The sequence below is a fragment of the Mobula hypostoma genome, chromosome 14, assembly GCF_963921235.1.
Source record: "Mobula hypostoma chromosome 14, sMobHyp1.1, whole genome shotgun sequence".
NCBI classification, from domain to species: domain Eukaryota; kingdom Metazoa; phylum Chordata; class Chondrichthyes; order Myliobatiformes; family Myliobatidae; genus Mobula; species Mobula hypostoma.
Window position 1 is genome coordinate 51,359,862 of NC_086110.1, and position 25,654 is coordinate 51,385,515.

At 42.8% G+C, this 25,654-nt stretch overlaps 1 protein-coding gene across 1 annotated transcript in view; it reads left to right on the forward strand.

Annotated features, from left to right (window-relative positions):
* Nucleotides 1-1,811: 1,811 nt before the first annotated feature.
* LOC134356286 (beta,beta-carotene 15,15'-dioxygenase-like) overlaps nt 1,812-25,654 on the forward strand; it is a 37,118-nt gene continuing 13,275 nt past the window's right edge. The window contains exons 1-6 of the mRNA XM_063067121.1: nt 1,812-1,964; nt 13,041-13,169; nt 14,732-14,861; nt 18,036-18,183; nt 20,187-20,334; nt 23,067-23,281. Coding sequence (XP_062923191.1) covers nt 1,901-1,964; nt 13,041-13,169; nt 14,732-14,861; nt 18,036-18,183; nt 20,187-20,334; nt 23,067-23,281 — 834 coding nt within the window. The 5' untranslated portion in view covers nt 1,812-1,900. The remainder of the gene's footprint in view (nt 1,965-13,040; nt 13,170-14,731; nt 14,862-18,035; nt 18,184-20,186; nt 20,335-23,066; nt 23,282-25,654) is intronic.

Below are 25,654 nucleotides of genomic sequence, written 5' to 3' on the forward strand. Positions count from 1 at the left end.
ATAGAAATTTGTTAATGTTTGCTGACCTATCAAATCTCCTCAGGTTGTTAATGAAATGTATCTGCTGGCATGCCTTCTTTGTGTTGGGCCCAGAATAGATAATCAGAGATATTGACATCCAGAGACTTGAAACTGCTCACCCTTTTCACTGCTGACCCCTTGATGAGGACTGGTGTGTGTCTCCCAACTTCTCCTTCCTCAATCAAGTCCACAATCAATTCCTTGGTCTTACTGATGTTGAGTGCAAGGTTGTTATGACACCACTCAACCAGCTGATCTACCTCACTCACGTACCCTTTGTCACCATCTGAGATTCTGCCAACAAGTCATCAACAAATTTATAGATGGCACTTACACTGTCCCTAGTCACACAGGCATGAGTAGAGTGGCAAACTAAATGCACATCACTGAGGTGTACCTGTGTTGATTGGCAGGGGGGAGGAGATGTTATTTCTGATCTGCACTGACTGGTCTCTCGAAGAGGAAGTCAAGGATCCAGTTGCAGAGGGAGATAGAGGCCCAGATTTTGAAGCTTGTTGATTAGTTGCTCAATTAATTGCTGAGTATGCAAACCCTAGTCATGTAATTAAAATAAGGTTATTAGCCCATATGAATTACAGTGCAATACTGATTATTAAACAAAAGACCCAAATCTGTTAGAATGTGATTCTGTTACATTCTAACAGATGCAGTCTCCATCAAGATGGTGACTCAGATTGAATTGTTTTCTTAAGTTTGTTGGGATGGTTTGGGGGACAAGGGAGTTAGAGAGTCAGGTTAGGCGTAAGAAAAGAGATGTGGAGGAGTTAGATGACAGGCTAGAATTTCTACCTCTGCTCCACAATTGAAAACCAGTGATGTGGCGTGAGATGAATGACATCCACGTAAGTTGGGCTGGCAAGTGCTGTGAACAAAGCTGTGAGGATGAGGGCTGGTGGTCTGCCAGGTCAGCGATTTCCCCTGGGAATGGAAGTCCATGTGAGCAAGAGTCACAAGTGCCAGTGACCCCCTCGGTAGGCGACTCCAGAGTCTGAGGCCTGGAGTTCTGGATTCTGCCTTTGGCTAGTGCTGGGGTTGACAGAAACCCTTAGTTGCTAGGAAGTCCATAAGTCAAAGCATGATGGCAAAAGTCCTGAGTCTAGGAGTTTGTAGTCCTCTGGGGATGTTGGACGCCCATTATTCATCAGTATATGGAGGCCCAGAGGCCCCTCCTCAGGTTGAAAAACTGTGGGTCAGTGGGTGGTTGGGAGGGAGGAAAAGGGCTTGCTTTTGTTGCTCTGTTGCGTGTTGTATTTTGTGTTGTTCTGCCTAGCATTGTGGGCATGCTACGTTGGTGCAGGAATGTGTGGTGACACTTGCAGTCTGCCGCCAGCATATCCTTTGGTAGTGCTGGTTGTTAACGCAAAAGGTAACTGTGAACCTGAATCTGACAGGTGCATCTGGCACAAGTCCAGCTCCAAATTTTGTTTGCATAGGCATCCTGGGCTTTTCATTAATTCAAAGAGTGCTTGGAGGGGGCAGCTAAGGATATTGTCTGCATTTGGAAAATTGATAGAATTGGGAATATCCTGCCAGAATGTCGGTGATATAACGGTGAGGAGAAATCTCATTTTTAGGACAATCAACTTTACAATTGGTGACTGAACGAGTAACGGAGAGAAACGAAAAATCAAAGCATGCGTCGTTGAAACGGATCTCATCTCGCAGAAGTGTTTTATGTGGACGTAAAACAAAACTGTCATTGAGGCTTGGCCTAGTCTGACTCCACGTCTGCGATTTACTTTGTGTTGAAGCCGACCGCTTGGTGGCACTCTGCAGAGGGACGAGGTCGTATAAATAGCGAATGGTTTGGGGTACTCCAGACATTGAGGGCAGCCGCTGCTGACGGTCTGCCGACATCATGCAGTCGCTGTTTGGTGAAAATAAAAGGGAAACTCCAGAGGCAATCAAAACAGAAATTCAAGGTGAGGAAATACTGTGTATTGTAGAATGGACCAAGGTGATCAGTGGCGCAGTTTCATGTTTAAATACGTATATGCATTTGCATATGATAGTTATTTGAAGTGTACTAAAATAGACGATCAACATCAATACTGCGTCGTAATGCAGGAACTGAGTGAAATTGATCACACACTGAGCTGTTGAGTCTGATTCAGCCACCGATTCCTCACAAACCTGTTTCACTTTTAAACCGTGCCGCTTTCTGTGAGAATTCAAACCCCGTCAAATTCTGAAGCGATAAATTGTTAGCAAGCATTAGCGGAGAACAGAAATAAACTCTTCAGGAAGGCGTAGCAATGTGTTTTTCTCTCTCTCCAGAGATTGTATGACTTACCGCCACACCGCCGAAAATGAAAACATTCACATTAAAAGTTGTCCTAATTTAACGCTGTTCAAAAGCGAAAGCAGACCGTGGAAATAAAACGGCGCGCCACTTCCATGCGAGGATTCTTTAGTTTTATCTGTAACACAAATGTTAGAACACCAACACAGCAAATTCTGGTTTCGCAACGTGATGAGATGAGGTTAAGAATTCTTGTTATTGCGTCGTACGTGCATTTATAACTCATGTAAACTATAAATCTCAAGCTTTATCTAATAGTTTTCCTTGGAAGAGAAGACATCTGTGGAACTTAAGTTGAAACTGCCTTTTTGGATATGGATATGCCATTTCACTACTTTGCTTACTTTGTCTTGGGACTTTTGACATCCTTGCAGGTATCAGGGCTGCTCCTTAAATGTTATTCACTAACAACAAAAGATTTTTTCGTTAAACGTTGTATTCTTAACTGAATGACAGAGGAGAACTTACCGTTGCTACATTGGGTGGGGGGGGTGGAGGTTTGCTACTGAGACTGAGGAAGAAGAAAGGCGAAGAGAAAGACAAGCATGTTCTCCACAGATACAGTGGCCATGGAGTGACAGTTATGTAGGTGAGCTGGCCAAGTGTGAGAGGTGTTTGTATGTGAAACATACAATACAGATATAGTCTGCGTTTGTAAAATTAATTAGTTGGCAATTATCCTGCCAGAACACTGGTGAGATCTGACCTGTAAAACTTGATAATGAAGAGAAATCTCATTCTTTTAATCAATTTTAAAACTGGTGATTGAATGAGTAACAAAGAAACAAAAAGCAAAGCCTTCCATTTGAAATGGGTTGTATTGATGCAGAAGTGATAAACAAAACTGTCCCTGTGGCTTGGCCTGGTCTGACTCCAGGACTGTGATTTACTTTTGTGTTGAAGCCAACAGCCCAGTGGTGCTCAGCATGGGGGCGAGCTTGTACTAAAAGCTAATGGTTTGGGGTAGTCCGTTCATTGGGTGCAGTCACTGCCCAAGTTTCTGAGAGGAAATAGGATTATTGAGGCCCCAGCAGACAACACAGCAACAAAGTGCAGGGTATTAGTGATACTCAGAAATGCACAAAACATTCATGTGGTTATTGGTGCTGTGATCCATAAACCCAAGGAAAACTGAAGTTAGTTGGCATCAAAAGGAAAATACTCCATTGGTGAAATTCATACAAAGAATGATGGCCGAGGTTGTTGGAGGCCAATCCTCTCAGTTCCAGGACCTTATCGCAGGAGTTCCTTGGCCTTCACAAATGACTGTCACAAGGTAGGTGCTGGGAAGGGACCCAAATGCAAGGCACAGACACTGAACTACTAGGAACAAGACTAGGATTATCAAGGTAGCAAGGTGTGACAGGAAGAAACGAAGCTGGACATGACACAGGCCCTGGACGAGACAAGGATTCAGGGCCTGGGCTAGGACTTGACTAGGATAGTGGAACCAGGACATGGAACTGGGAACTAGGAGCCTGGGCTTGGACTCCGAGCCAGAGACCAGGACCCAGAACCTGGGTCTTGACTCGGGCTCAGACCCCAGAACTAGGCGAGGAGATGAGGCTTGGGTATGGACTCCAAGCCAGAGACTGGGCAAGGACCCAGAACCTGGGACTTGACTTGGGCTCAACTCCAGAACTAGGCAAGGACAAGACGTGGCTACAGGACAAGGAGAGGCAACAGGACAGGACGTAAGACCCCTGGAGAGAATGAGGAAACCCCTGCGCCAGGCTAGGCAAGGTACTCCTGGGCTGGGTGAGACACATGGACAAGACGAGAACACACAGCTGTGGCTTGGACAGGACAAGGTTCTTGGACGTGGCTAGGACTGGACAAGACCCCAAAGCCTTGACTTGATCAAGGGAGAGACAGGAACGCAGAGCTTTGGTCGAGGGAGAGACAGGAACATGGAACACAGAGCCAGGACCCCTCCTTGGAAACAGGACATAGGGCCAGGACTCATTACACAAAGTGCAGAATACGACAAGACAGTTCCCAACACTAGGTAGTGGCAAACAGCCAGACTCACCTAGTGAAGGCATGGACACAGAGACAGTTCAAAACAACAATAGTTCCTTATCTTGCTCCAGCAATGGAACTTGATGGCAGTGCAGACAAGGGTTGCAGGCACAGCAGGGCTCCAGATGAGGCAACAGAAGGAAGAGAAAGGGAAGGACCTCAGACAGGGGGTTTGGACAGGAACAATCCAGCAGCCCAAGGCAGAATCCTGAAGCTATTTATGAAGCCAGCCTAAATGAGAATCAGCTTCCTCAACAGGAACTGGGGAAAACCAGAAAACCTGGAATAAGGAACATAGAACGGACCGTGAACCGGAATCTGGACTTCACGGACTGGACCATGACAATGACCTTCCTATCATGAGTCAGAGAAGCAACTGTTTACATACTGTTCAATTCCATTTACAAGTCCTCAGCAAAGGAAGCAATCCATGCTTCACACATCAAAGTTGCTGGTGGACGCAGCAGGCCAGGCAGCATCTCTAGGAAGAGGTACAGTCGACGTTTTGGGCCGAGACCCTCCATCAGGACTAACTGAAGGAAGAGCCAGTAAGGGATTTGGAAGTGGGAGGGGGAGGGGGAGATCCAAAATGATAGGAGAAGACAGGAGGGGGAGGGATGGAGCCAAGCGCTGGACAGGTGATTGGCAAAAGGGATATGAGAGGATCATGGAACAGGAGACCCAGGGAGAAGGAAAAGGGGGAGGGGGAAAACCCAGAGGATGGGCAAGGGGTATAGTGAGAGGGACAGAGGGAGAAAAAGGAGAGAGAGAGAAAGAACGTGTGTATCTAAATAAGTAACAGATGGGGTACGAGGGGGAGGTGGGGCATTACGGAAGTTAGAGAAGTCAATGTTCATGCCATCAGGTTGGAGGCTACCCAGACGGAACATAAGGTGTTGTTCCTCCAACCTGAGTGTGGCTTCATCTTTACAGCAGAGGAGGCCGTGGACAGACATATCAGAATGGGAATGGGATGTGGAATTAAAATGTGTGGCCACTGGGAGATCCTGCTTTCTCTGGCGGACAGAGCATAGGTGTTCAGCAAAATGATCTCCCAGTCTGCGTCGAGTCTCGCCAATATATAGAAGGCCACATCGGGAGCACCGGACGCAGTATATCACCCCAGCCGACTCACAGGTGAAGTGTCGCCTCACTTGGAAGGACTGTCTGGGGCCCTGAATGGTGGTAAGGGAGGAAGTGTAAAGGCAGGTGTAGCACTTGTTCTGCTTACAAGGGTAAGTGCCAGGAGGGAGATCGGGGGGGGGAGGGGTGGGGGGGCTACGAATGGACAAGGGAGTCGCTTAGGGAGCGATCCCTGCGGAAAGGGGGGGGGAAGGAAAGATGTGCTTCGTGGTGGGATCCCGTTGGAGGTGGCGGAAGTTACGGAGAATAATATGTTGGACCCGGAGGCTGGTGGGGTGGTAGGTGAGGACCAGGGGAACCCTATTCCTAGTGGGGTGGTGGGAGGATGGAGTGAGAGCAGATGTACGTGAAATGGGGGAGATGTGTTTAAGAGCAGAGTTGATAGTGGAGGAAGGGAAGCCCCTTTCTTTAAAAAAGGAGGACATCTCCCTCATCCTGGAATGAAAAGCCTCATCCTGAGAGCAAATGTAGCGGAGACGGAGGGATTGCGAGAAGGGGATGACATTTTTGGTGAGAAGAGAGGGTGAGAAGAGGAATAGTCCAGATAGCTGTGAGAGTCAGTAGGCTTATAGTAGACATCAGTGGATAAGCTGTCTCCAGAGACAGAGACAGAAAGATCTAGAAAGAGGATGGAGGTGTCGGAAATGGACCAGGTAAACTTGAGGGCAGGGTGAAAGTTGGAGGCAAAGTTAATGAAGTCAACGAGCTCAGCATGTGTGCAGGAAGCAGCCCAATGCAGTCGTCAATGTAGCGAAGGAAAAGTGGGGGACAGATACCAGAATAGGTTTGGAACATAAATCGTTCCACAAAGCCAACAAAAAGGCAGGCATAGCTAGGACCCATATGGGTGCCAATAGCTACACCTTTAGTGTGGAGGAAGTGGGAGGAGCCACAGGAGAAATTATTAAGAGTAAGGACTAATTCCGCTAGATGGAGCAGAGTGGTGGTAGAGGGGAACTGATTAGGTGTGGAATCCAAAAAGAAGCAGAGAGCTTTGAGACCTTCCTGATGGGGGATGAAAGTATATAGGGACTGGACATCCATGGTGAAAATAAAGCGGTGCGGGCCAGGGAACTTAAAATCATTGAAAAGATTCAGAGTGCGAGAAGTGTCACGAGCATAGGTCGGAAGGGATTGAACAAGGGGGATAAAACCGTGTCGGGGTATGCGGAAACGAGTTTGGTGGGGCAGGAGCAAGCTGAGACAATAGGTCTGCCAGGACAGGCAGGTTTGTGGATATTGGGTAGGAGGTAGAAACGGGAAGTGTGGGGTGTCAGAACTATAAGGTTGGTAGCAGTGGATGGGAGATCTCCATGCTGCTTGCAGCAAGATCTGGCTGATACTGAGGCCAATGAGACACGTAGAAATCACCCACACAGAGCCAACCAAAGCTTAAAGTAAATTTATTATCAAAGTGCACGTGGTTCCATGTACAACCTTGAGATCCATTTTCTTATGGGTATACTCAATAAATCCATAGAATAATAACCATAACAGAATCAATGAAAGCCCACACCAGTTTGTGTATTCAACCAGTGTGCAAAAGATAATAAACTGTGCAAGTACAAAAAGAAAGAAATAAGCAATAAATGTCAAGAACATGAGATGAAGATTCTTTGCCAGGGAACATTTCAGTGATGGGGCTAGTGAAGTTGAGTGAAGTTATCCCCTTTGGTTCAAGAGCCTGATGGTTGAGGGGTAATAACTGTTCCTGAACCTGGTGGTGTGAGTCTTTCTGATGGAGCAGCGAGAAGAGAACATGTCCTGGATGGTGGGGGTCCTTGATGATGGATGCTGCTTTTTTGCAACAGTGTTTCATGTAGATGTGCGCCATATTGGGGAGAGCTTCACCCATGATGGACTGGGTTATATCCACTGCTTTTTCCGTTCAAGGGCATTGGTTTTTCATACCAGTCTGTGATTCAACCGGTCAATGTACTCTCCACTACACATCTATAGAAGTTTGTCAGAAGTTTTAGATGTCATGCCAAATTTTTGCAAACTCCTAAGAAAGTAGGGGCGCTGTTTGCTTTCTTTGTACCTGCTGGGCCCAGGACAGGTCCTCTGAAATAATAACACTGAGATGGTGAGTGAACTAATGTCGAGATTTAAGATTTACTTATCACATGTACTTCAAAACCTGCAGTGAATGTGTCGTTTTCGGTAACAACCAACACACCTAAAGGTTTGCTGGGTGTGGCTCACAAGTGTCACCGTACATTCCAGTGCCAACAAAGCACGTCCGCGATGTTCAGCAGAACAACACAGAGAGCAACAATAAAAAGAAAACAAAACAACCAAAGCAAAGCAAGTCCGCTGCTCACTCCCCCCTCACCCAGCTACTGGCTATTTCTATACGGAAGTCTAACTGCCCCACCTTGACATTCAATGGTCTTAACATTGTGAAATCCCTCAACAAGAGGATCAGCTACATTTACACATTGACTCGAAGAGCAGATTGGAAGCTGCCTCTGTTCTGAAGAAGAATTCACTTCCCAAGATTGTAAAGCCTTTTCACCAACTACAAGGCACAAGTCAGCAGTGTGGTAGTAAACTCTCTACTTGCCTAAGTGAGTGCAACTCTGGTCATTGTCAAGGAATTGGATACTGTCCTGTCCAAAGCAGTCATCCACCATCACAAACATTCATTCCCTTTACCACCAGAACTTATTGCTGTGATACACAAAATCCATCTGCTTGATTAAAGTGGCTTTGCTAAAACACCAGGAAGTGAGATTCTGTAACATTGGGTTGAAAGGTCAGTGTAACATTGTGCACCAAAGGGGCCTGTAGGAAAGGAAAGGTACATCGCATCCGGAGTTTCTTCGGTTAGCGGACGATTTCCCTCTACATCTCTCTGACGTAGTGGGGAATTGCGTACGAGGCAAGTTACAGCAGTGGTTTGTACTAAGCTGTAATTGTTATGTTTTGTAATTCCAAGACATAAAAATAAAAACAAAGGAGCCCAAGAGTTGTGAATCTTGTGTTTTTTTTTAATTTTCAAGTGAGGTGTGTGTACTTGTGAGAGGGCAGCATAATGATGTACCTTTTACATACTTTTACATATGTAAATTATTTAAATGAACAAGAATGCTTTATCAAACAATATATCTACAAGCAACACACACAAAATGCAGGAGGAACTCAGCAGGTCTCCTAATCTGCGTCAGGTCTCCAATATACAGGAAGCCACACTGGGAGTACCAACACTGTATATGACCCCAACAGACTCACGGGTGAAGTGTTGCCTCACCTGGAAGGACTGTTTGAGGCCCTGAATGGTAGTGAGGGAAGGATAGGGGCAGGTGTAGAACTTGTTCTGCTTGCAAGGATAAGTGCCAGGAAGGAGATCAGTGGGGAGGGACGAATTTACAAGGGAGTCGTGTAGGGAGCGATCCATGCTGAAAAGAGAAAGTGGGGTGGGGAGGGAAAGATGTGATTGGTGGTGGGATCCCATTGGAGATGGCGGACGTTATGGAGAATTACGTGCTGGGCGCGGAGCCTGGAGGAGTGATAGGTGAGGACAAGTGGTACCCTGTCCCTGGTGGGGTGGCGGGAGGATGGGCTGAGAGCAGAAGCACATGAAATGGAAGAGATGCGGGTAAGAGCAGCGTTGATGGTGGAAGAAGGGAAGCCCTTTTCATTGAAGAAGGAGGACATCACCTTAGTTCTGGAATGAAAAGCCTCATCCTGAGAGCAGATGTGGTGAGAGAAGGGGATGGCATTTCCTTTTGACTTTTGGAAAACCACCTCACACTGCTTTGTCAATTGTCATTTCTTCTCGATCTGTGGTAATGAGGTCAGGGGGCGTTCTCCATTGCCATTTCTTCCTGATCTGTAGAAATGAGTTCAAGGGGTGGAGCACAGTAGCCAGATTTGGCAGGAAACAACTATAGTAATTGACAAATCCTAAAAAGGATCATTAATGTGACAGGTACTTTGGCCCTGGGACATCCACCACTGCTTGAATTTTCTCACCTCACTTGTGTAATAATTGTGCATCAATGGTGTGACCACAGTAAGTGATGCATTTGTTAAAGAATTCACACTTGTTGCATGGTTCTCTGAGCTCATAATATTCTAATTTTATTAAACACTGTCTTGAGATTTTGGAGATGTTCCTTGTCATCCTAACCAGTAACAATGGTGTCATCCAGGTAACACTGTGAGCATGGACAGCTTTGCAGCACCTGCTTCATAGCTTCCTGCCAGAGTGCAGGTGCAGATGCTACTCCAAAAAAAAGCCTATTATAGCGATAATGTCCTATATACAGAAGGCCACACTGGGAGCACCAGATATAGATGACCCCAACAGGTGCATTAAGGAAATCTTAATACATTGTTCTGCCAATTTAGAGAGTTTGAAGATTCCATGCATGATACTATCTGAGGGTTGGATATACCAGTGTCATCTCTCTGCACTGTCTAGCCAAGGTGAAGCAAAGAAGTTAAGGACCACAGAGGCTGAGTTGTATGCACTAGAAACCATCAAGAGGTAGAAAGTGAGAGGTGATGACTTTCTAGCTTGAAAAAGTCAGCAGAGGATGGGAAAAGTCCGATGTCTGATGAGCCAAAGTGAGAACTGTGGCGCAGAGAAGAGCATGTGGAGTTAAGCAGATGGGAAATAATAAGACAAATAATGGGTATTTTGGAAAACAATAGAAACTTTTAATTACTGGACTGGAGTTAATGAAGTTTTGGCTCACGTTAAGCTCTTGTGAGATATAATCAATGTTGAAATGCATGTTATGAACTTGATCAGTGATCATATATAAATACAGCAGTTCTTTAATGCACTATCTGTTGTAAATAGTTTGTATACATTTATAATGGTTTGTTATATTTTATAAAGGGAAAGCAGTGTAGTATACATTGAATGTGTACATACATACCTTTGAAACTGAATTACATGTTATCGATTGTAATATGTTGTCTTATCAACTGTTGCTGTTTGCTATCAGTAAAGAATGTTTAAGTGAAAGCTCCAGACATTGATATATGAGTTTTTAGATGTGACAGAAAAAAATTATTTATATGTTACTTTGGGATTGCTTGCTATTAAGCAATAGAATTGGACATACAGGCTAGTCCAGCCCTCCACTATTACACACTCCACTTGAACACTGCCTAATTGTGCCTCCGTCCGAGTCCTTGGCACAACGCTTATTTCTGAGTATGGCACGCTTCTCAGATGCATCGAAAACAATGCATGATGCTCATTTCACCTGCCTCTTGAAGAATATTATCTGTTTGCCTGGCTTCGCTGCTGTCCATATTGGGTTATTGGTTTGGGTTGATGGTGGATCTGGGGATTTACATATAGAATGTTACTGAATAGATTGCTGTCATGATGCTGCACATTTCAGTCTCTGATACATTCACAAAGCTGCAGAGACCATCGTTGGCATTGTAGCAATCATTCTATGTGGGTAGAGATTAACAGAGAATTCCCACTGAGACTACCTGCCTGTGAATTTTGTTTTCATTTATTGGTTGGCAAATCGGTTTCTGGATGTGTAGATTGCTTTCATGTGACAGGTGCACAAAATCCAGATGGGTAAAAGGTCGAGGTCATCAATTATACTAGTTAAAATCTTCAGATACAGTGAAACATTACCAACACTTCACAAAGATAAACTGTCAGTGCTGCTAAACTCCTGTGCTTTCTTTTTGAATGAGATATAATGCTTGTTTTAGAGAAGTCTGCATTGTAGAAAAGTTTTATTTTAATGTAACTTCTAGGTTCTTTCTGTGGGGCAGGATGTTTGTATTTTTATGGAGCTTGTAAATCATTTATACTAGAATCAATATGGGAAAGCAGAAATGTGCAAATATAGAAGTTCTAAATTGCTGAAAATTTATTATACATTTTGAACTAATCTGATCAGCATCTCTTTAAGCAAGTGATATAATTTCTATTTCATACAAATCCATTTTTTAAAATCAACACACTTTGTCTGTTCATAGGATTGAGGGCCTCCATCAGTCAGAATTGACTGTGGACAATGTGTCCTAGCTGTCTAGGTATGCAAGCCTGGGCAGTATAGTGTGGAGAGCAAGCTGATGCCCATGTAGCAAGCTCCCTCTCCACGCAACTAATGAATCCAAACGAACAGCAGAGACCAATACAGTTTGGCACCAGCAGCATCGCAGAAGTTGCCAGCCACCATTGAGCTCAACGTAGGGACTTCAGTTCCGGATTTTTCTCTCGGGGTTTACTCCCGAAGCCTTCCCCATGAGTGAGTATAGCCACAAGGCAGCAGAGGTTTGAGATCAGAGTTTTCCTTCTAGATGAGCTGACAACCATGGCTGACAAGCCCCATCTGCCCGAAGCGACTGATTTTAGGGTACCAGTAACCCACTTTTGCCAGCAATATTACTTTCCAGCAATAACACTCTTTTTGAACAAAAGACAGGGCACTGATTTAAAATGTATGAGTATAAACATTAGGTTGGACAAATCTGGACCATGTAAGGTAGAGAGGATCAGACTAAGGTTATAATGTTGATAGAAGATAAGCTAGGTTTGTATTGTAGCTGTCAGCAATTACACTTTTTCCTGTTGCAAGTTTGCATTAGAACAAGGATGGAGGTGTGTGTTTAAGCAATGAGATGAGATAGGGCAAGATTAGGAATTTTTAAAACAAAAATCAGAAATTCTTCTGGTTCCCTGTTCATTCACTGTGCTGTATAATCAGAGGCTGTGTGAAACTCTGATACCGAAGCAAACATTATAATCTGGGAATTCTGCAGCCAGATTCTCTGTTCTTAAAGAACATATAGCAAACATCAGATACCTCTTAACAGGCAGAGTTGAAGTATCAGTGTTTCAGCCCAAGAGTTAAAGGGCCCACATCTTACCTGTGAATGATGCTGCTATCTGCTAGACACTCAAGAGGTACGACCACACAATTCCATGAGGAAATCTGTGTTGCTGTCTCGATGAGCTATAAATACATTGCTGTATTTTCAGTATGTAGCCCAGAGCCTGACACTATTCTTCTGAGAACGGTTTAAACTTCCGTCTGTGATGTGGCACGTTTGCAATTGTGGGGTCCTACTATGGGCCAAAGCATCCGACCTCATGAGTTGATGTTCACAAAAATCAGTCCATTGTACAGCCAACAAAACATCTATTTAAAGACCAGAGAAAACAAAAACAACAGCAACTTCTCTCAATAAAACCAGGTTAATGTAGCCGGAACAATCCTCTACTCCCTGCTTTTTTGGAAGACGCTGCTCTGCTTTTCTTGGGGGGAGAAATTGGTATAATTTCCATATCATCAGTTTTTTAAAGGTAAATGTAGAACGTTCACTGTACAGTAGATTTTGTTGTGACTCAGATGGCCTATGCAACAACTACCTCAATAGTTTATGTGTTCTAGTCAATAAATTCCAAGTTTATCTTAATATGCATGCTGTATTACTTCCAGTGCATTGAATTTCCTTGATATGATTCTCTAAATAAAAAAAACTGATAAATATAAAATAAGGAATTATTTTAATGGACTTTTATTTTAACTGTAAATAGATGAAATACCAAAATGGCTGCAAGGTGTTCTCATCCGAAATGGACCTGGCATGCATAAGATTGGAGACACTGTTTACAACCATTGGTTCGATGGGTTATCCTTGCTACATACCTTCACCTTTGAAAATGGTATGTGAATTTAATGTATAAATCAGAATCAGGTTTAACATCACTATCACATGTTGTGAAATAGGACAATGGGTAGGAACTGTTTGGAGGGATATGGGACAAATGGGATTAGCTTAGTTGGCCGCCTTGGTATGGATGAGTCAAATCAATGGGCCTGTTTCCCTGTTATAATTATGACTTTATCACAACCCATTTCTTTAGTTATATGTTCTTTAAGGAAGTAAACAGGATCTGCCAAGTCTTGTGTCTTAAATATCATCTTTTTATATTAAAAAAAAATTCCATTGTGAAGTAACTCTTTATTTCATATAGTTCAATTGTGGTGCAACTCAAAATAGATATGGGGTTTATAATGCTATTAACAATGTAACCAAAGCTTAATGTTTTCATTGTGCATTTTGATATTTGTAGTTTGATTTGGTAGTAGCACATCGGAGGAGATGTGATCCCTCATAGAGCAATTGAGGAGAAGTTGCAGAAGTGTGATAATAAACCTTTGTAATGAGATGAAGTACACATGAGGTTTGCAAGTAGAGGCCTTTGTTGTTCAGTGTGCCATAATTCACCAGAGAAATGCTGTTGGAAACTATTTTACTTCTTGTATTCGTACTCATGCTTGTTCTCTGATGAAGCCATCAAAGGAGTTTTACGTTTTCATTTGCTTTAGCTATAATCAGAAAGAAAGTGTTAACTTCAACTTTAAGTGAGAATGAGGGAAGCCAATATTAGCAAAAAGCAAATAATGAAGTGATCTTACCAAGGTGTCCATCAGCGTTTCAGTGTGTTTTCTACACATGCTCATTTAAAGGAACTTATCCTTCAATATTCCAAAATTATCAAGGACACGACCCACCCAGCCAACACACTTTTCATCCCTCTTCCCTCCGGGAGAAGGCTCAGGAGCTTGAAGACTCGTACAGCCAGATTTGGGAACAGCTTCTTTCCAACTGTGATAAGACTGCTGAACGGATCCTGACCCGGATCTGGGCCGTACCCTCCAAATATCCGGACCTGCACTACCTTACTTTCCATTTTTCTATTTTCTATTTATGATTTATAATTTAAATTTTTAATATTTACTATCGATTTGTAATCCAGGGAGCGGGAAGCGCAGAATCAAATACCGCTATGATGATTGTACGTTCTAGTATCAATTGTTTGGTGACAATAAAGTATAAAGAATATGTGAGGTGCTATTTTGAAAATAAGACTAAACGCTAAAACTCCAGGAAAATGGATGTCAGTTACTCACTCCAAAGGAAAGCTGGAGAAGTAAATGCATTTGAAGCAAGAACATGACTGGCTTCAAGTGAATAAATATAATTTGCACCATTTCTGTTTATTGGCATTTAACCTTTTATTAGGATGGATATTAGTTATTCCAAAATTTAAATTGAACGTAATACCACTGATTGTAGCAGAATTCAAAGTGGTACAATTGTAGTAGGCCATAGAATCCAACGCATTATGTTAAATGCTAACTTTCCAAATCGAGATTGAAAATTTGAAAGTATTTTGCTACAAACCACAATGTTTGCCAGCTTTTGTATTCTTAAATCCAGGTGAGGTGTTCTACAGAAGCAAATATCTCCAAAGTGATACCTACAAGCGTAATATAGAAGCCAATAGGATTGTCGTGTCAGAGTTCGGCACAATGGCTTATCCAGACCCATGCAAGAATATTTTTTCCAAGTAAGAAATGAAATACTAACACTTCCTAATTCACTTAATTTTAATCAATACAATGTAACTAGAAAATTGCAGCTCAGAAGGATTTTGACTAGAGCAACTTAAAATTAATTATATTGCCCATCTCTCCTTGTGATCTTAGAACTTTGTGCTTCAAAGATTTCTACTCTTCTCCCTTAAAAGCAAGCAAAAAAAATAATGTGTACAACAATTCTCATCAAAAACTGTTCTCCCAACGTTCTTTCACTTTCTTAATGTTGATTTTCAATTAACTATCAGTTTCCTAACAAGAGACAGTTACGTATTTACTATTCCAAAATTCTTCCCAATTGTAAAAAATTCTACTCAATATCCCCATTTATTCTATATTCCTGTGTGATTAGTTCCAGCATTTTAAACATTTTCTTCAAATTCTGATCTCCCAATCCTGGGCCATTTTTAGTTAGCCTGCACTAAACACCTCAGTAACACATTTACCTCTTTCAACTCAGCCTTCACATGACCTGATAAATTGTTGTTTAAATTCGTAATTATATAATGCTGTTGTGCCTCTGCCTTTATTTACAAAACAGCAGATTCCTCTGGTTTAACACGCACAAGATGCTGGAGGAACTCAGCAGGTCAGGCAGCATCTGTGGTAGAAGCAATGAAAGCATGGACTATTTCCTAAACGGAGCAAATTCATAAATCAGTAGTGCTAAGGGTCTTGTGGGTTCTTGTGCAGGAGTTCCTAGAGGTTAATTTGCAGACTGAGTTGGTGGTAAGGAAGGAAAATGCAACTTCAGTATTCATTTCAGGAAGACTAGAATACAAAAGCAAGAACATGACGCTGAGGCTTTTTGAGGCATTGGTCAGACTGCACTTGGAGTATTGAGTGCATGATTGGGCCCCTTTTCTTTGAAAGGATGTGCTTCCATCGGAGAAGTCCAGAGGAGTATCATGAGAATGATCCTGGGAATGAAAGACTTAATGTATAAGGAGTGTTTGTTGGCTCAGGGCCTGTACTCGGTGGAGTTTAGAAGAATGAGGGGGAAACCAATCGAATATTGGAAGAACAAACATGAGAAAATCTGCAGATGCTGGAAATCCAACCAACATAGCAGGCCAGGCAACATCCTTGGAAAAGAATACAGTCAATGTTTTGGCCCAAAACGTCGACTGTACTTGTACCAGAGAGAGTTACTGGTAGATACAAAGCAGCTTCTTTATTCGACAAAACAAGGTACAGCAGGCATCATATGGAGACGTTTTCAGTGGAAAGGTCTGCTGGCCCAACGTGAGGTTCAATATTTATTTGCTGAACACAAAGGACAATTCCATTTTTACAAAGTATAGACAATGCTTTCTTTTGAAGCTACATACAAACTTCAAACCTTTTGATTTGCATCCATCCCACAGATGCCAGCATTGTCTGGACTGGGATTCACAGCTTTTAGGAATGCATTGTTCCAAATTAAATCCACAATACATTTTCAAGGAACAGAAGACTGGTAGCCAAAGCCATTTGCCAAATGTAAATGACCTAAACCCAAAACCACTCTAACAGTACTCCTTTCCATAGATGCTGCCTAGCCTACTGAGTGCCTCTAGCATTTTGTGTGTGTTGCTCGAATATCGAAAGGCCTAGATAGAGTAGATGTCTCCTCTATTTGGGGAGTCTAGGACCAGAGAATACAGTTTCAGAATAGAACAGAGATGAGGAGGAATTTCTTTAGCCAAAGGATGGGGAATCTGTGGAATTCATTGTCACAGATTGCTATGGAGGCCAAGTTATCGAGTATATTTAAAGCAGAGGTTGATAGGTTCTTGATTTGTAAGGGTGTCAAAGGTTACACGGACAAAGCAGGAGAATGGGGTTGAGAGGGATAATAAATCAGCCATGATGGAATGGTGGAGCAAACTTGATGGACTGAATGGCCTAGTTCTGCTCTTATATCTTATGGTCTTATGGAATAAACAGATAGTAGGGACCCTTCATTACTCCTCAGCATCTTGTGTGTTTGTGTGCTACTCTGGATTTCCAGCATATCCTGAATCTCTTTGTCTCTAATTCCACTGGCTTTCCTTTTAAGTTTCCAAAACCTTCCCTGTTCAGGGCACCAGTTAGCCAGCTCATTGCCCACACCTCCTCGAACTTGCCGATAGCCATTCCGAGCTGCATAGCTCAGTAGAGCACTTCTGGAAGGACTGTTCAAATCATCAGAACATAAGCAGTTTTACTTTATCTGTTCATTGAGAGACAAAATAAATGAGCATTGATTATGAATTGCTAGTCCATTTTATTGTTTTCAAACTATTCTGCAAATTTCATCCAGGTTAAAATGATCTATTTAAAACAAGGGGAAATATTGTTCTATTGAGATGAATCACTTCCTGTAGTCCTAGTGAAATCTGTTGAACCCAACTCTGTTTTTCCAACTGTAGTCATCTTTCATATTCACATATTTGCACTTCAACTAGTCATCCGAATCATTGTTTGGAATGTCTTCAGGCGACTCATACACATGACATCTGTGACCTGCTGATATCTACGTAATCTGTTATTTCTTAAAAGTATCTTTGCTAACATTATCAAACTGACTGACATCCCTTTCTAAATTCTGAGCCGGCTGCCCTTGGCCGGCCTTTATATTTCTGAATCTTTTATTAACTTTATTTCATTCACAGTTCCTAACAGCTTCATGCAACTGTCATTAGACTTCCTGGCTTCTGCCCCCTTTCCTTTCCAGCCTTGCCTCAAAACATCGACAGTTCATTTCCCTCCATGGATGCTGCCTGCCCTGCTGAACTCCTCCAGCATTCCATGTGTGTTGCTCAAGATCTCCAGCATCTACAAGAATCTGATGTTGCGACGCTGGATCTATTAGTCTGTAATCAGTCGGTTTTCCCTTCTCATTTTGTATGAACAAAGTTGAGTTTCCATTCATGTGAAGAAGTTTGAAATACACTCGAAAATTATCATTGGAGCATCTGAGTGGACTATTACTGATTTCTTTCAACAATCTGAAGTGGATGAATTAATGATGAATAACTTGGCTATTTTAATTTCCACTAATTATTTTTCAAAACCAATTCATTTCAATGGGCATCTCCATAAATTGTTACGTTGTAACCTGACTCAAAATAAGAAAGGCATTTATTAAATGTAAGCAATAACTTTTTTAAAAAAATTTACAGGGCGTTTTCCTACCTTGCACATGCTATTCCTGACTTCACTGATAATTGTTTGATTAACATAATCAAATATGGTGATAATTTCTATGCTTCATTGGAAGTTAACTACATCAGAAGAATTGACCCAAGGTCACTTGACACATTGGAAAAGGTGAGATTCTTGTATATTTGTGAACTTTGTGGCAATTGTGATGATGCTGGAAGTAAGGTTTTCATTTTACCTGTCCAAACATGTTCCTGTGCTTTAGACCACATGACAGGAGCAGAATTAGGCCACAGGGCCCATTGGGTCTGCTCCACCATTCCTTCATGGCTGATTTATTATCCTTCTCAACCCCATTCTCCTGCCTTCTCCCCATAACCTTTGATGCCCTAACAAACTAGGAACCTACCAACCTCTGCTTTAAATATACCCAATGACTTGGACTCCACAGCCATTTCTGGCAATGAATTCCACATATTCAGCGTCCACAGTTAAAAAATAAACTCTATGATATATACATCAAACGTGTGATGAGGTATTATATGAGTGTTGAACTTTCGAATTTCGGAAGCTGGGATACCAGATTGAATGTTCAGTACATGTTTCATAGAACAAAGTACTCTTCTGAGACGCTGTAGATATCTTTACACTTTAACAATAACAAGGAATAGTTGTGCACTAAAGTGTAATGTTTGTGGAGCTGCTAATTCTTCGTGATTCCCTTGTCAGAAAGGGAGGAGAGCAGGGTTCTTTAGCATTTTACTCCATTTCACGACCGTTTTCCAATGAAGATACAAAGAACAATTCAGCTCCCTTTTTTCATATGACTCCTTCTTTCACTTCTGTCTCTGTAGGGGAGAGTGTCTAGGTTTTATTCTATAGAACATAGTAAAGAACAGGATAGTAACAGGTTATTTGGCCCATTATGACTATGCTAACCATGATGTAAAATGAGGCTAATTCCATCCCCCTGCATTGGTCTTGTACAGCACCTCTTCATTACCTGCCTGTTCATTACCAGCCAGTCCTGAAGAAGGCTCTCAGCCCACAGTGTCAACTGTTTATTCCTTTCCATAGATACTGCCTGACCTGCTGAGATCCTCCACTACTTTGTGTATGTTGCTCTGGATTTCCAGCATCTGCAGAATCTTGTTTGTCTGCTAACTGCCTGAAAAACAACACTCATGTATTGGCTTCACCATCGCCACTAACACCTTGTTCTACGACTCTCTGAGTAAAACAAAAAATAAATTACCTCATACATCCCTCTTAAACTTTCCCCTTCCTACCCTTAAAGCCATGATGACAGTTCCATCTCGGGTTAAAAACCAACTATCTACCCTACTTGTGCCTGACATAATTTTATATATTTCTGACAAGTTTGATCAATCTGTTTATATTTCACATGCTGTAATATAGAAAACATCTTGGGAAATTTAAACTTTATGTTTGAGATCTGAGGCCTCCATCATTCAGAGTTGACCATACAATATTGTATCCTAGTTGTCTAGATACACAAGCCTGGGCAGTGCAATATGGAGAGCAAGCTGCTGCCCATGTAGCAAGCTCCCTCTCTCCACACATCTGGTGAACCCAGATGAACGGCAGAGTTTGCCGACACAGTTTGGTACCAGCAGCATTGCAGGAGTTGCCAGCCAACATTGGACTCAATGTAGGACTGCCTTTGGGATTCCAGCTCCGGATCTTCCCTTGGGGCTTACTCCCGAAGCCTTCCCTGTGAGTGGGTATAGCTGCAAGGCAGTGGAGGTTTGAGATCAGAGTTTTCCTTCTCCTGGATGAGCTGCCAACCACGGCTGATAAGCCCCATCTGCCTAAAGTGACTGGTTTTTAGACTTTATAGTGCTAAAACCATCTAGGAACATTTAAGTAACATACAGGGTTGGGGGAATTTAAAAGGACCTGATAAGATGTTCCAAAATTGAAGCACAAATCTCTACTTGATCTCTGAATCACTTCTGAAGCAAAGGATTATGCAACATAGTTGGTATGTATGAAATGGTTTTCTTCTTAGTTTCTCTATTCTTTTCAACATTTATTGAATTGAGTTTTGGTCAATCAGTGACTTTCAAGAGACTAATAATGAAGAAATAAATGATTCTGGATGTTCAATGTAAAGGGTAATGTTTCACTATTTTTGCATACTTATATAGGTTGATTATGCAGATTATGTCCCACTCAACCTGGCAACATCTCATCCACATTATGATGGAAACGGAAACTCCTACAACATTGGCACATCGATTGCAGAGAAAGGCAAAACAAAGTACCTGATTGTGAAAGTACCAACTATAAAGCCAGGTAAATGAAAATCAAAATACGGTGGAAATATGAAACAAGTACCGAAAATACCAGAAATTAGGGACAAGCAGCATCTATGGAGAGAGAAACAAGAGTTAATGTTTCACATTAGAGATCTTCATATGTTTTTTTAAATATCAGACAAAATATTTTCAACCTGAAATCCACTCTGTTTCTTTTTCTGCAGAGATTGCCTGACTTGCTGAGTATTTACAGTATTCTCTGCTTTCATTGCAAGCCAGGTAGTTCCATAAGCACAGTTTGTGATCCTCAGAAATCTAAGTTAGTGTTTTCAGTGTCTGGTTAGATGGTTTTGTGTGATGTGTTTGATGGACGTTGAAATATTTTTCCTTTCTCATCTGGGTTTCTGTTAAGATGAGTCCTTTGTGGAAGTTAAGGTGAAACTGGTAAGTTGGGGGTCTCTGGGATGCCTCGTTATTCCATTTGCCCCCTGCCCTACTCCCTTCCCTCATACTGTTCAATGCAAGTCAGAGCAAGAGAATCAGGCTTGGTGCGTTTCACTTTCTTGTAGCAGGACAAACTGGAGGTCAGATGTGGAATCGTTCTAGTTTAGTTTGCACCTTGCAGTTCATTTATTGAACTTTTTGCTTCTCAATTCAACACTACTAGTTACTATATAAGCACCGGACTGTAAAAATACCAATGCTGATAACAGAAGTCACAAAAATATTACCATCTGAATTCATATATGCACTGCAATTAACTGAATCCAAAGAATTTCTCATTCGGAGACTTACTGTGGGTGAGTCAACAGCATCAATTGCAACACCAGTGCCAGTTCATTAGTTGCAGTGCAGTGTAGGGTGGAATGAGTTGTGGGCACTCAGCTCACGAGGTCACCTTGCAGGTTTCCTCAAAAAATTCAGGCAGCTTCAAAGCAGCTGCACTGACCGACATACTTAATAACTCCTGAAGATGATCTACCGAAATACGTTCAGGTTTACCCCTCTAATCTTTGATAAAAGGCTTTTTTTCCCTGTTCCAAAGCATGGAATGGGCCATTGTAAGGGGGCTTCAGGGGATGTCAACGTGCATCATGGCGGATGAGCACAAACAAGGTGGAATGTAGGTCTACGAGAATTCAAGGGTGCTGTGTACTCAACGATGGGAGGTAGGAATAGGTGAAAAGGAATTGAATTTACTGAGGAGGATGAAACGGTGTTGAGAGGCCGACCAGGCAATAATGAAATGACCTGAAACTTGTAATGGCTGCCCTTATACTAATTCAGCCATGGACGACTGCAGGCCCTCTTTTGGAGCTGTTCTGAGCCCCAGCAGAACCAACGGGAGCCGATCATGCCAACACTCATCTGTCAGGGAAGCACTCGAGTAGCCTTTAAGAAGTGGTGAAACCACTCACATTGGCCATTGAACTGTGGGTGATACACCACGGTGTGATATATCCTAATGGCCTCTGGCCACCTGCTGGTATGGTCCACCATGGTAAGAAGGTGTATGAAACTGTAGGAGGTGGGTAGGAAGAGGACAAACAAGGTCCATGTTGACATGGTCAAACTGTTGCTCAAGGACCTCAAAAGGTACCAGTGGTACCTGTACATGATGGTTAATTTTTGCCCACCGGTACTCCATACAAGCTGTAGTTCAATCACACATGTCCTTTCTGAGGCTGTGTCAGACAAACTTTAGTGCAACCAGTTTCTCTGAGGGCTTCCGGCCCGGATGCAAGAGGCCATGTATAGAGTTGAAGACAGCCCGTCTCCAGTTTGTGGGCACGATGGGGCCGTTCGACTGGTGTACAATGCCAAGTCGTACCATAATGGTAGACTCAGCCTTCGCAGTTGCCAGCTTTTCTGGGTCTAGTCTAAGCACTTGGACATGGACTGGCAGCCCATTTGTGGAAATGTGGTGCTTGACCCTATGTTTGTGACTGTAGTGGAGAATGTGGGCTTGGTGAGGTCTAAGAAGTCGCCCAGCAGTTGAATAAACTCACATGCGGTGGTGCATGCATTTAACAGAGTCATTGTGGGGAACTTACTGGGGGAACAAAGTAACGAGCCAAAGTCCTTGACATCCACAAGCCAGCAGTTCTTAAGATCAACTAACAGTCCGTGGACTCACAGGAAATCTGCACCAAGCAGAGGTCTAGCCATTTTAGCCAGGACGAAGTCCCATGTGTAACATCGCCTACTGAAGCAGAGCGTCACCTGTCGGGTCCCGTAAGTCTGGATCTCGCTGCTGTTGGCGGCCTCCAGTGAGGTTTCGCCACTCTTTGCCTTCTCATCAATAGGCGATGCTGCAGCACACTCACTTGAGCACCTGTATCTCGCAGGAAACATTGTCCCAAAGGGGTGTCCGTAATGAACAGCAGACGACCCTGGCACCACAGAAAGAAAATTTTGCAAAGGATAGGATTCTATACAGTGTTTAAGTTCAGACTGTATTGGCTAACTATCAAAACTGATAAAAGAGAGCAAAAAGATGGGCTGAAAAACATCAGCAAGTTTATACTTTTATAACGTTGGTGGTGTGGATTAGGGTGTGTGTGTGTGTGTGTGTGTGTGTGTGTGTGTGTGTGTGTGTGTGTGTGTTTGTGTGTGTTTGTGTGTGTAATAGTCCACTAGCCTCTTGACCAGCTAATTTGTACCTTGGATATTTTCTACATATATTTATATAACTTGAAAGTGCAATACTAGCTTTTTTTAAAGACAGCAATTGTGTAACTGGTGTTTCATTCCTCTTGAATCACACAGATGACAAGAATGCGTGCTTTAAAAACTGTGAAATATTCTGCTCCATCCCTTGTCGCTCACTTCTCAGCCCCAGTTACTGCCACAGCTTTGGTATGACTGAAAACTACATCATCTTCTTAGAGCAGCCATTTAAACTGGATATACTCAAATTGGCTACAGCCTACTTCAGAGGAATAAACTGGGCCAGCTGCCTGAGTTGGCACCCAAAGGAGAAGGTAGGATTGTCGCTGTGTCCTTATCATGTCTGGTAGCATAGTGGTTAAGTTACAGATTTAGTATCCAGTGGCCTTTCAAACATGGGTACATTCTGCATTGTGTTTGTGTTTGCATGTTGAATTTTTACATAAAGGTCACCACTAACACAGCAGAGTCCTTTCCCCCAGACAAGCAGTGAGACTTAAGGTTCTTAAGTTGACTTTAATCTAATACATACTATGGCACATGTATCTAGGTTGGAAATGCCTCAATGGACATTACATAGTGAAGAGATAAATGAAAAAGAGGTGGTATTAAATAATTTTGTGGCATCATTCACAAAGAAAGGACGTGTCAAAGTATTTTATAAGTAAGCATGTTCCTCTTCAATGCAGTCACTGTAGGAGTTATGATGGGTTGCCACTGCTCATCCATATTTATTTAGAGATACAGCATGGTAACGGGCTCTTTGATCTCAATTATCCGTTGCTGCCCAATTACACCCGTCTGATCCAGTAACCTACCAGCCTGCACGTCCTTGCTACGTGGGTGGAAACTGGAGCACCCGGAGGAAGCCCACACAGTCACAGGAGGAAGGTACAAATTCCTTGCAGGCAGCAGCAGGATTGCACCCGTGTTGCCAGCACAGTATCAGTGTTACGCTGGCCGCTGTGTTATTATGCCACCCGAAGTGCCTTGACCCAAAACGTTGACTTCTCATTTCCCTCTTCAGACGCTGCCTGACCCATTAACTTCCTCCAATATTTTGTTTGTTACTCCGATACACAGCAATATTGTTGATCCCTGCTTTGTTTTTTTGTGACCAAGGGATGAATGTTGGTCAGAACTTCGGGGAGAACACAGCATTTTTTTCAATTATTGTTGGGCTATCTTTTAATTCCAGTTGGGAGAGCAGAAAAGGCAGTGGTTTAAACATTTCATTGGAAAAATATCTTCTCCAACCATAGCAATTCCTCAGTATTGTTATCGATCATGATCTGGTATCTAGGGTGGGACTTGAACCCTTAACCCTTGGCTTCAGAGGCAAAGGTGCTAATTAAACACATTGATATTGGTGCAAATTTTGGTGTAATTGTTTGAGTGAAGAAAGGATTTACAGATGTATTTATTTATTGATGTATTATTGGCATACAGTGTGGAATAAGCCCGTCCAGCCCTTGACCCAGCAATCCCCCAAGCTTAATCACTGGACAAGTTTCCAATGTCCAATTAATCTACCAACTGGTACATCTTTGGACGGTGGGAGAAAACCAGAGCACCCGGAGGAAACCCACGTTCTCACAGGGAGAACGTGCAAACTCCTTACAGGCAGCAGCAGGAATTGAACCCGGGTCGCTGCTAGGCACCATGCTACTGTGCAACCACGAGGGGTAATTTGAGTTACTCCTTGCTGGCCAATGGGTAATGACTCAGCGGCAGGTGTGTGTGCTACAAGCCTCAAAAATAACAAAAATAAAAAGTACTGTGGTCTGGATGCCTGGGCTATGCTTCAGATCTGAGCCCCTCTGTGGGCCCTTGCAGCTGGCTCCATCTGGCATATACCTTGGTAGCCACTTACTTCGCTAACTTTTAATCTTAACTCAGTGCATACCAGGATCAGCTTGATAGACATCCATGAAATAATCCCTTTAAAATAGGAGCTTTTTACCATGTATCAAACCAGACAATTTTGGCCATATTGTAGTGCCATCCAACACACATCAAAGTTGCTGGTGAACGCAGCAGGCCAGGCAGCATCTCTAGGAAGAGGTACAGTCGACGTTTCAGGCCGAGACCCTTCGTCAGGACTAACTGAAGGAAGAGTTAGTAAGAGATTTGATCTCTTACTAACTCTTCCTTCAGTTAGTCCGAGACGGCCTGAAACGTCGACTGTACCTCTTCCTATAGATGCTGCCTGGCCTGCTGCGTTCACCAGCAACTTTGATGTGTGTTGCTTGAATTTCCAGCATCTGCAGAATTCCTGTTGCTTGTAGTGCCAATCCATTTTTTTTTTACTGACAATCAATCAATTATGTTGCTCTAGACTTGTAGCTTAAGTTTTAATATGGTTCAAATTGGAAACCTTTTCTTTTGGCATGTGCCTGCGTGCGTGCGAGTCTGTGCGCCTGCGTCTGCGTGTCTGAGCATGCGTGCGTGATGGTGGATTTTTCATGGCTTTTTACAAGGCACAGAGTGAGAGAGAGAGACTGTGTGGTTTGCCACTCCTCACACAGACATCTTCACAGTATTTTCCCTTTATTTTATGAGGTCGAGTTGCGATCTCGACACTCAACCCGGCACGGATGGAAAGCATACTCGGGAGCGGACCCGACGAGTTTCGAACTCGGCAACCTCCGCTCCCGGGTCCGGCACCGATGTCGTTACGCTACCAG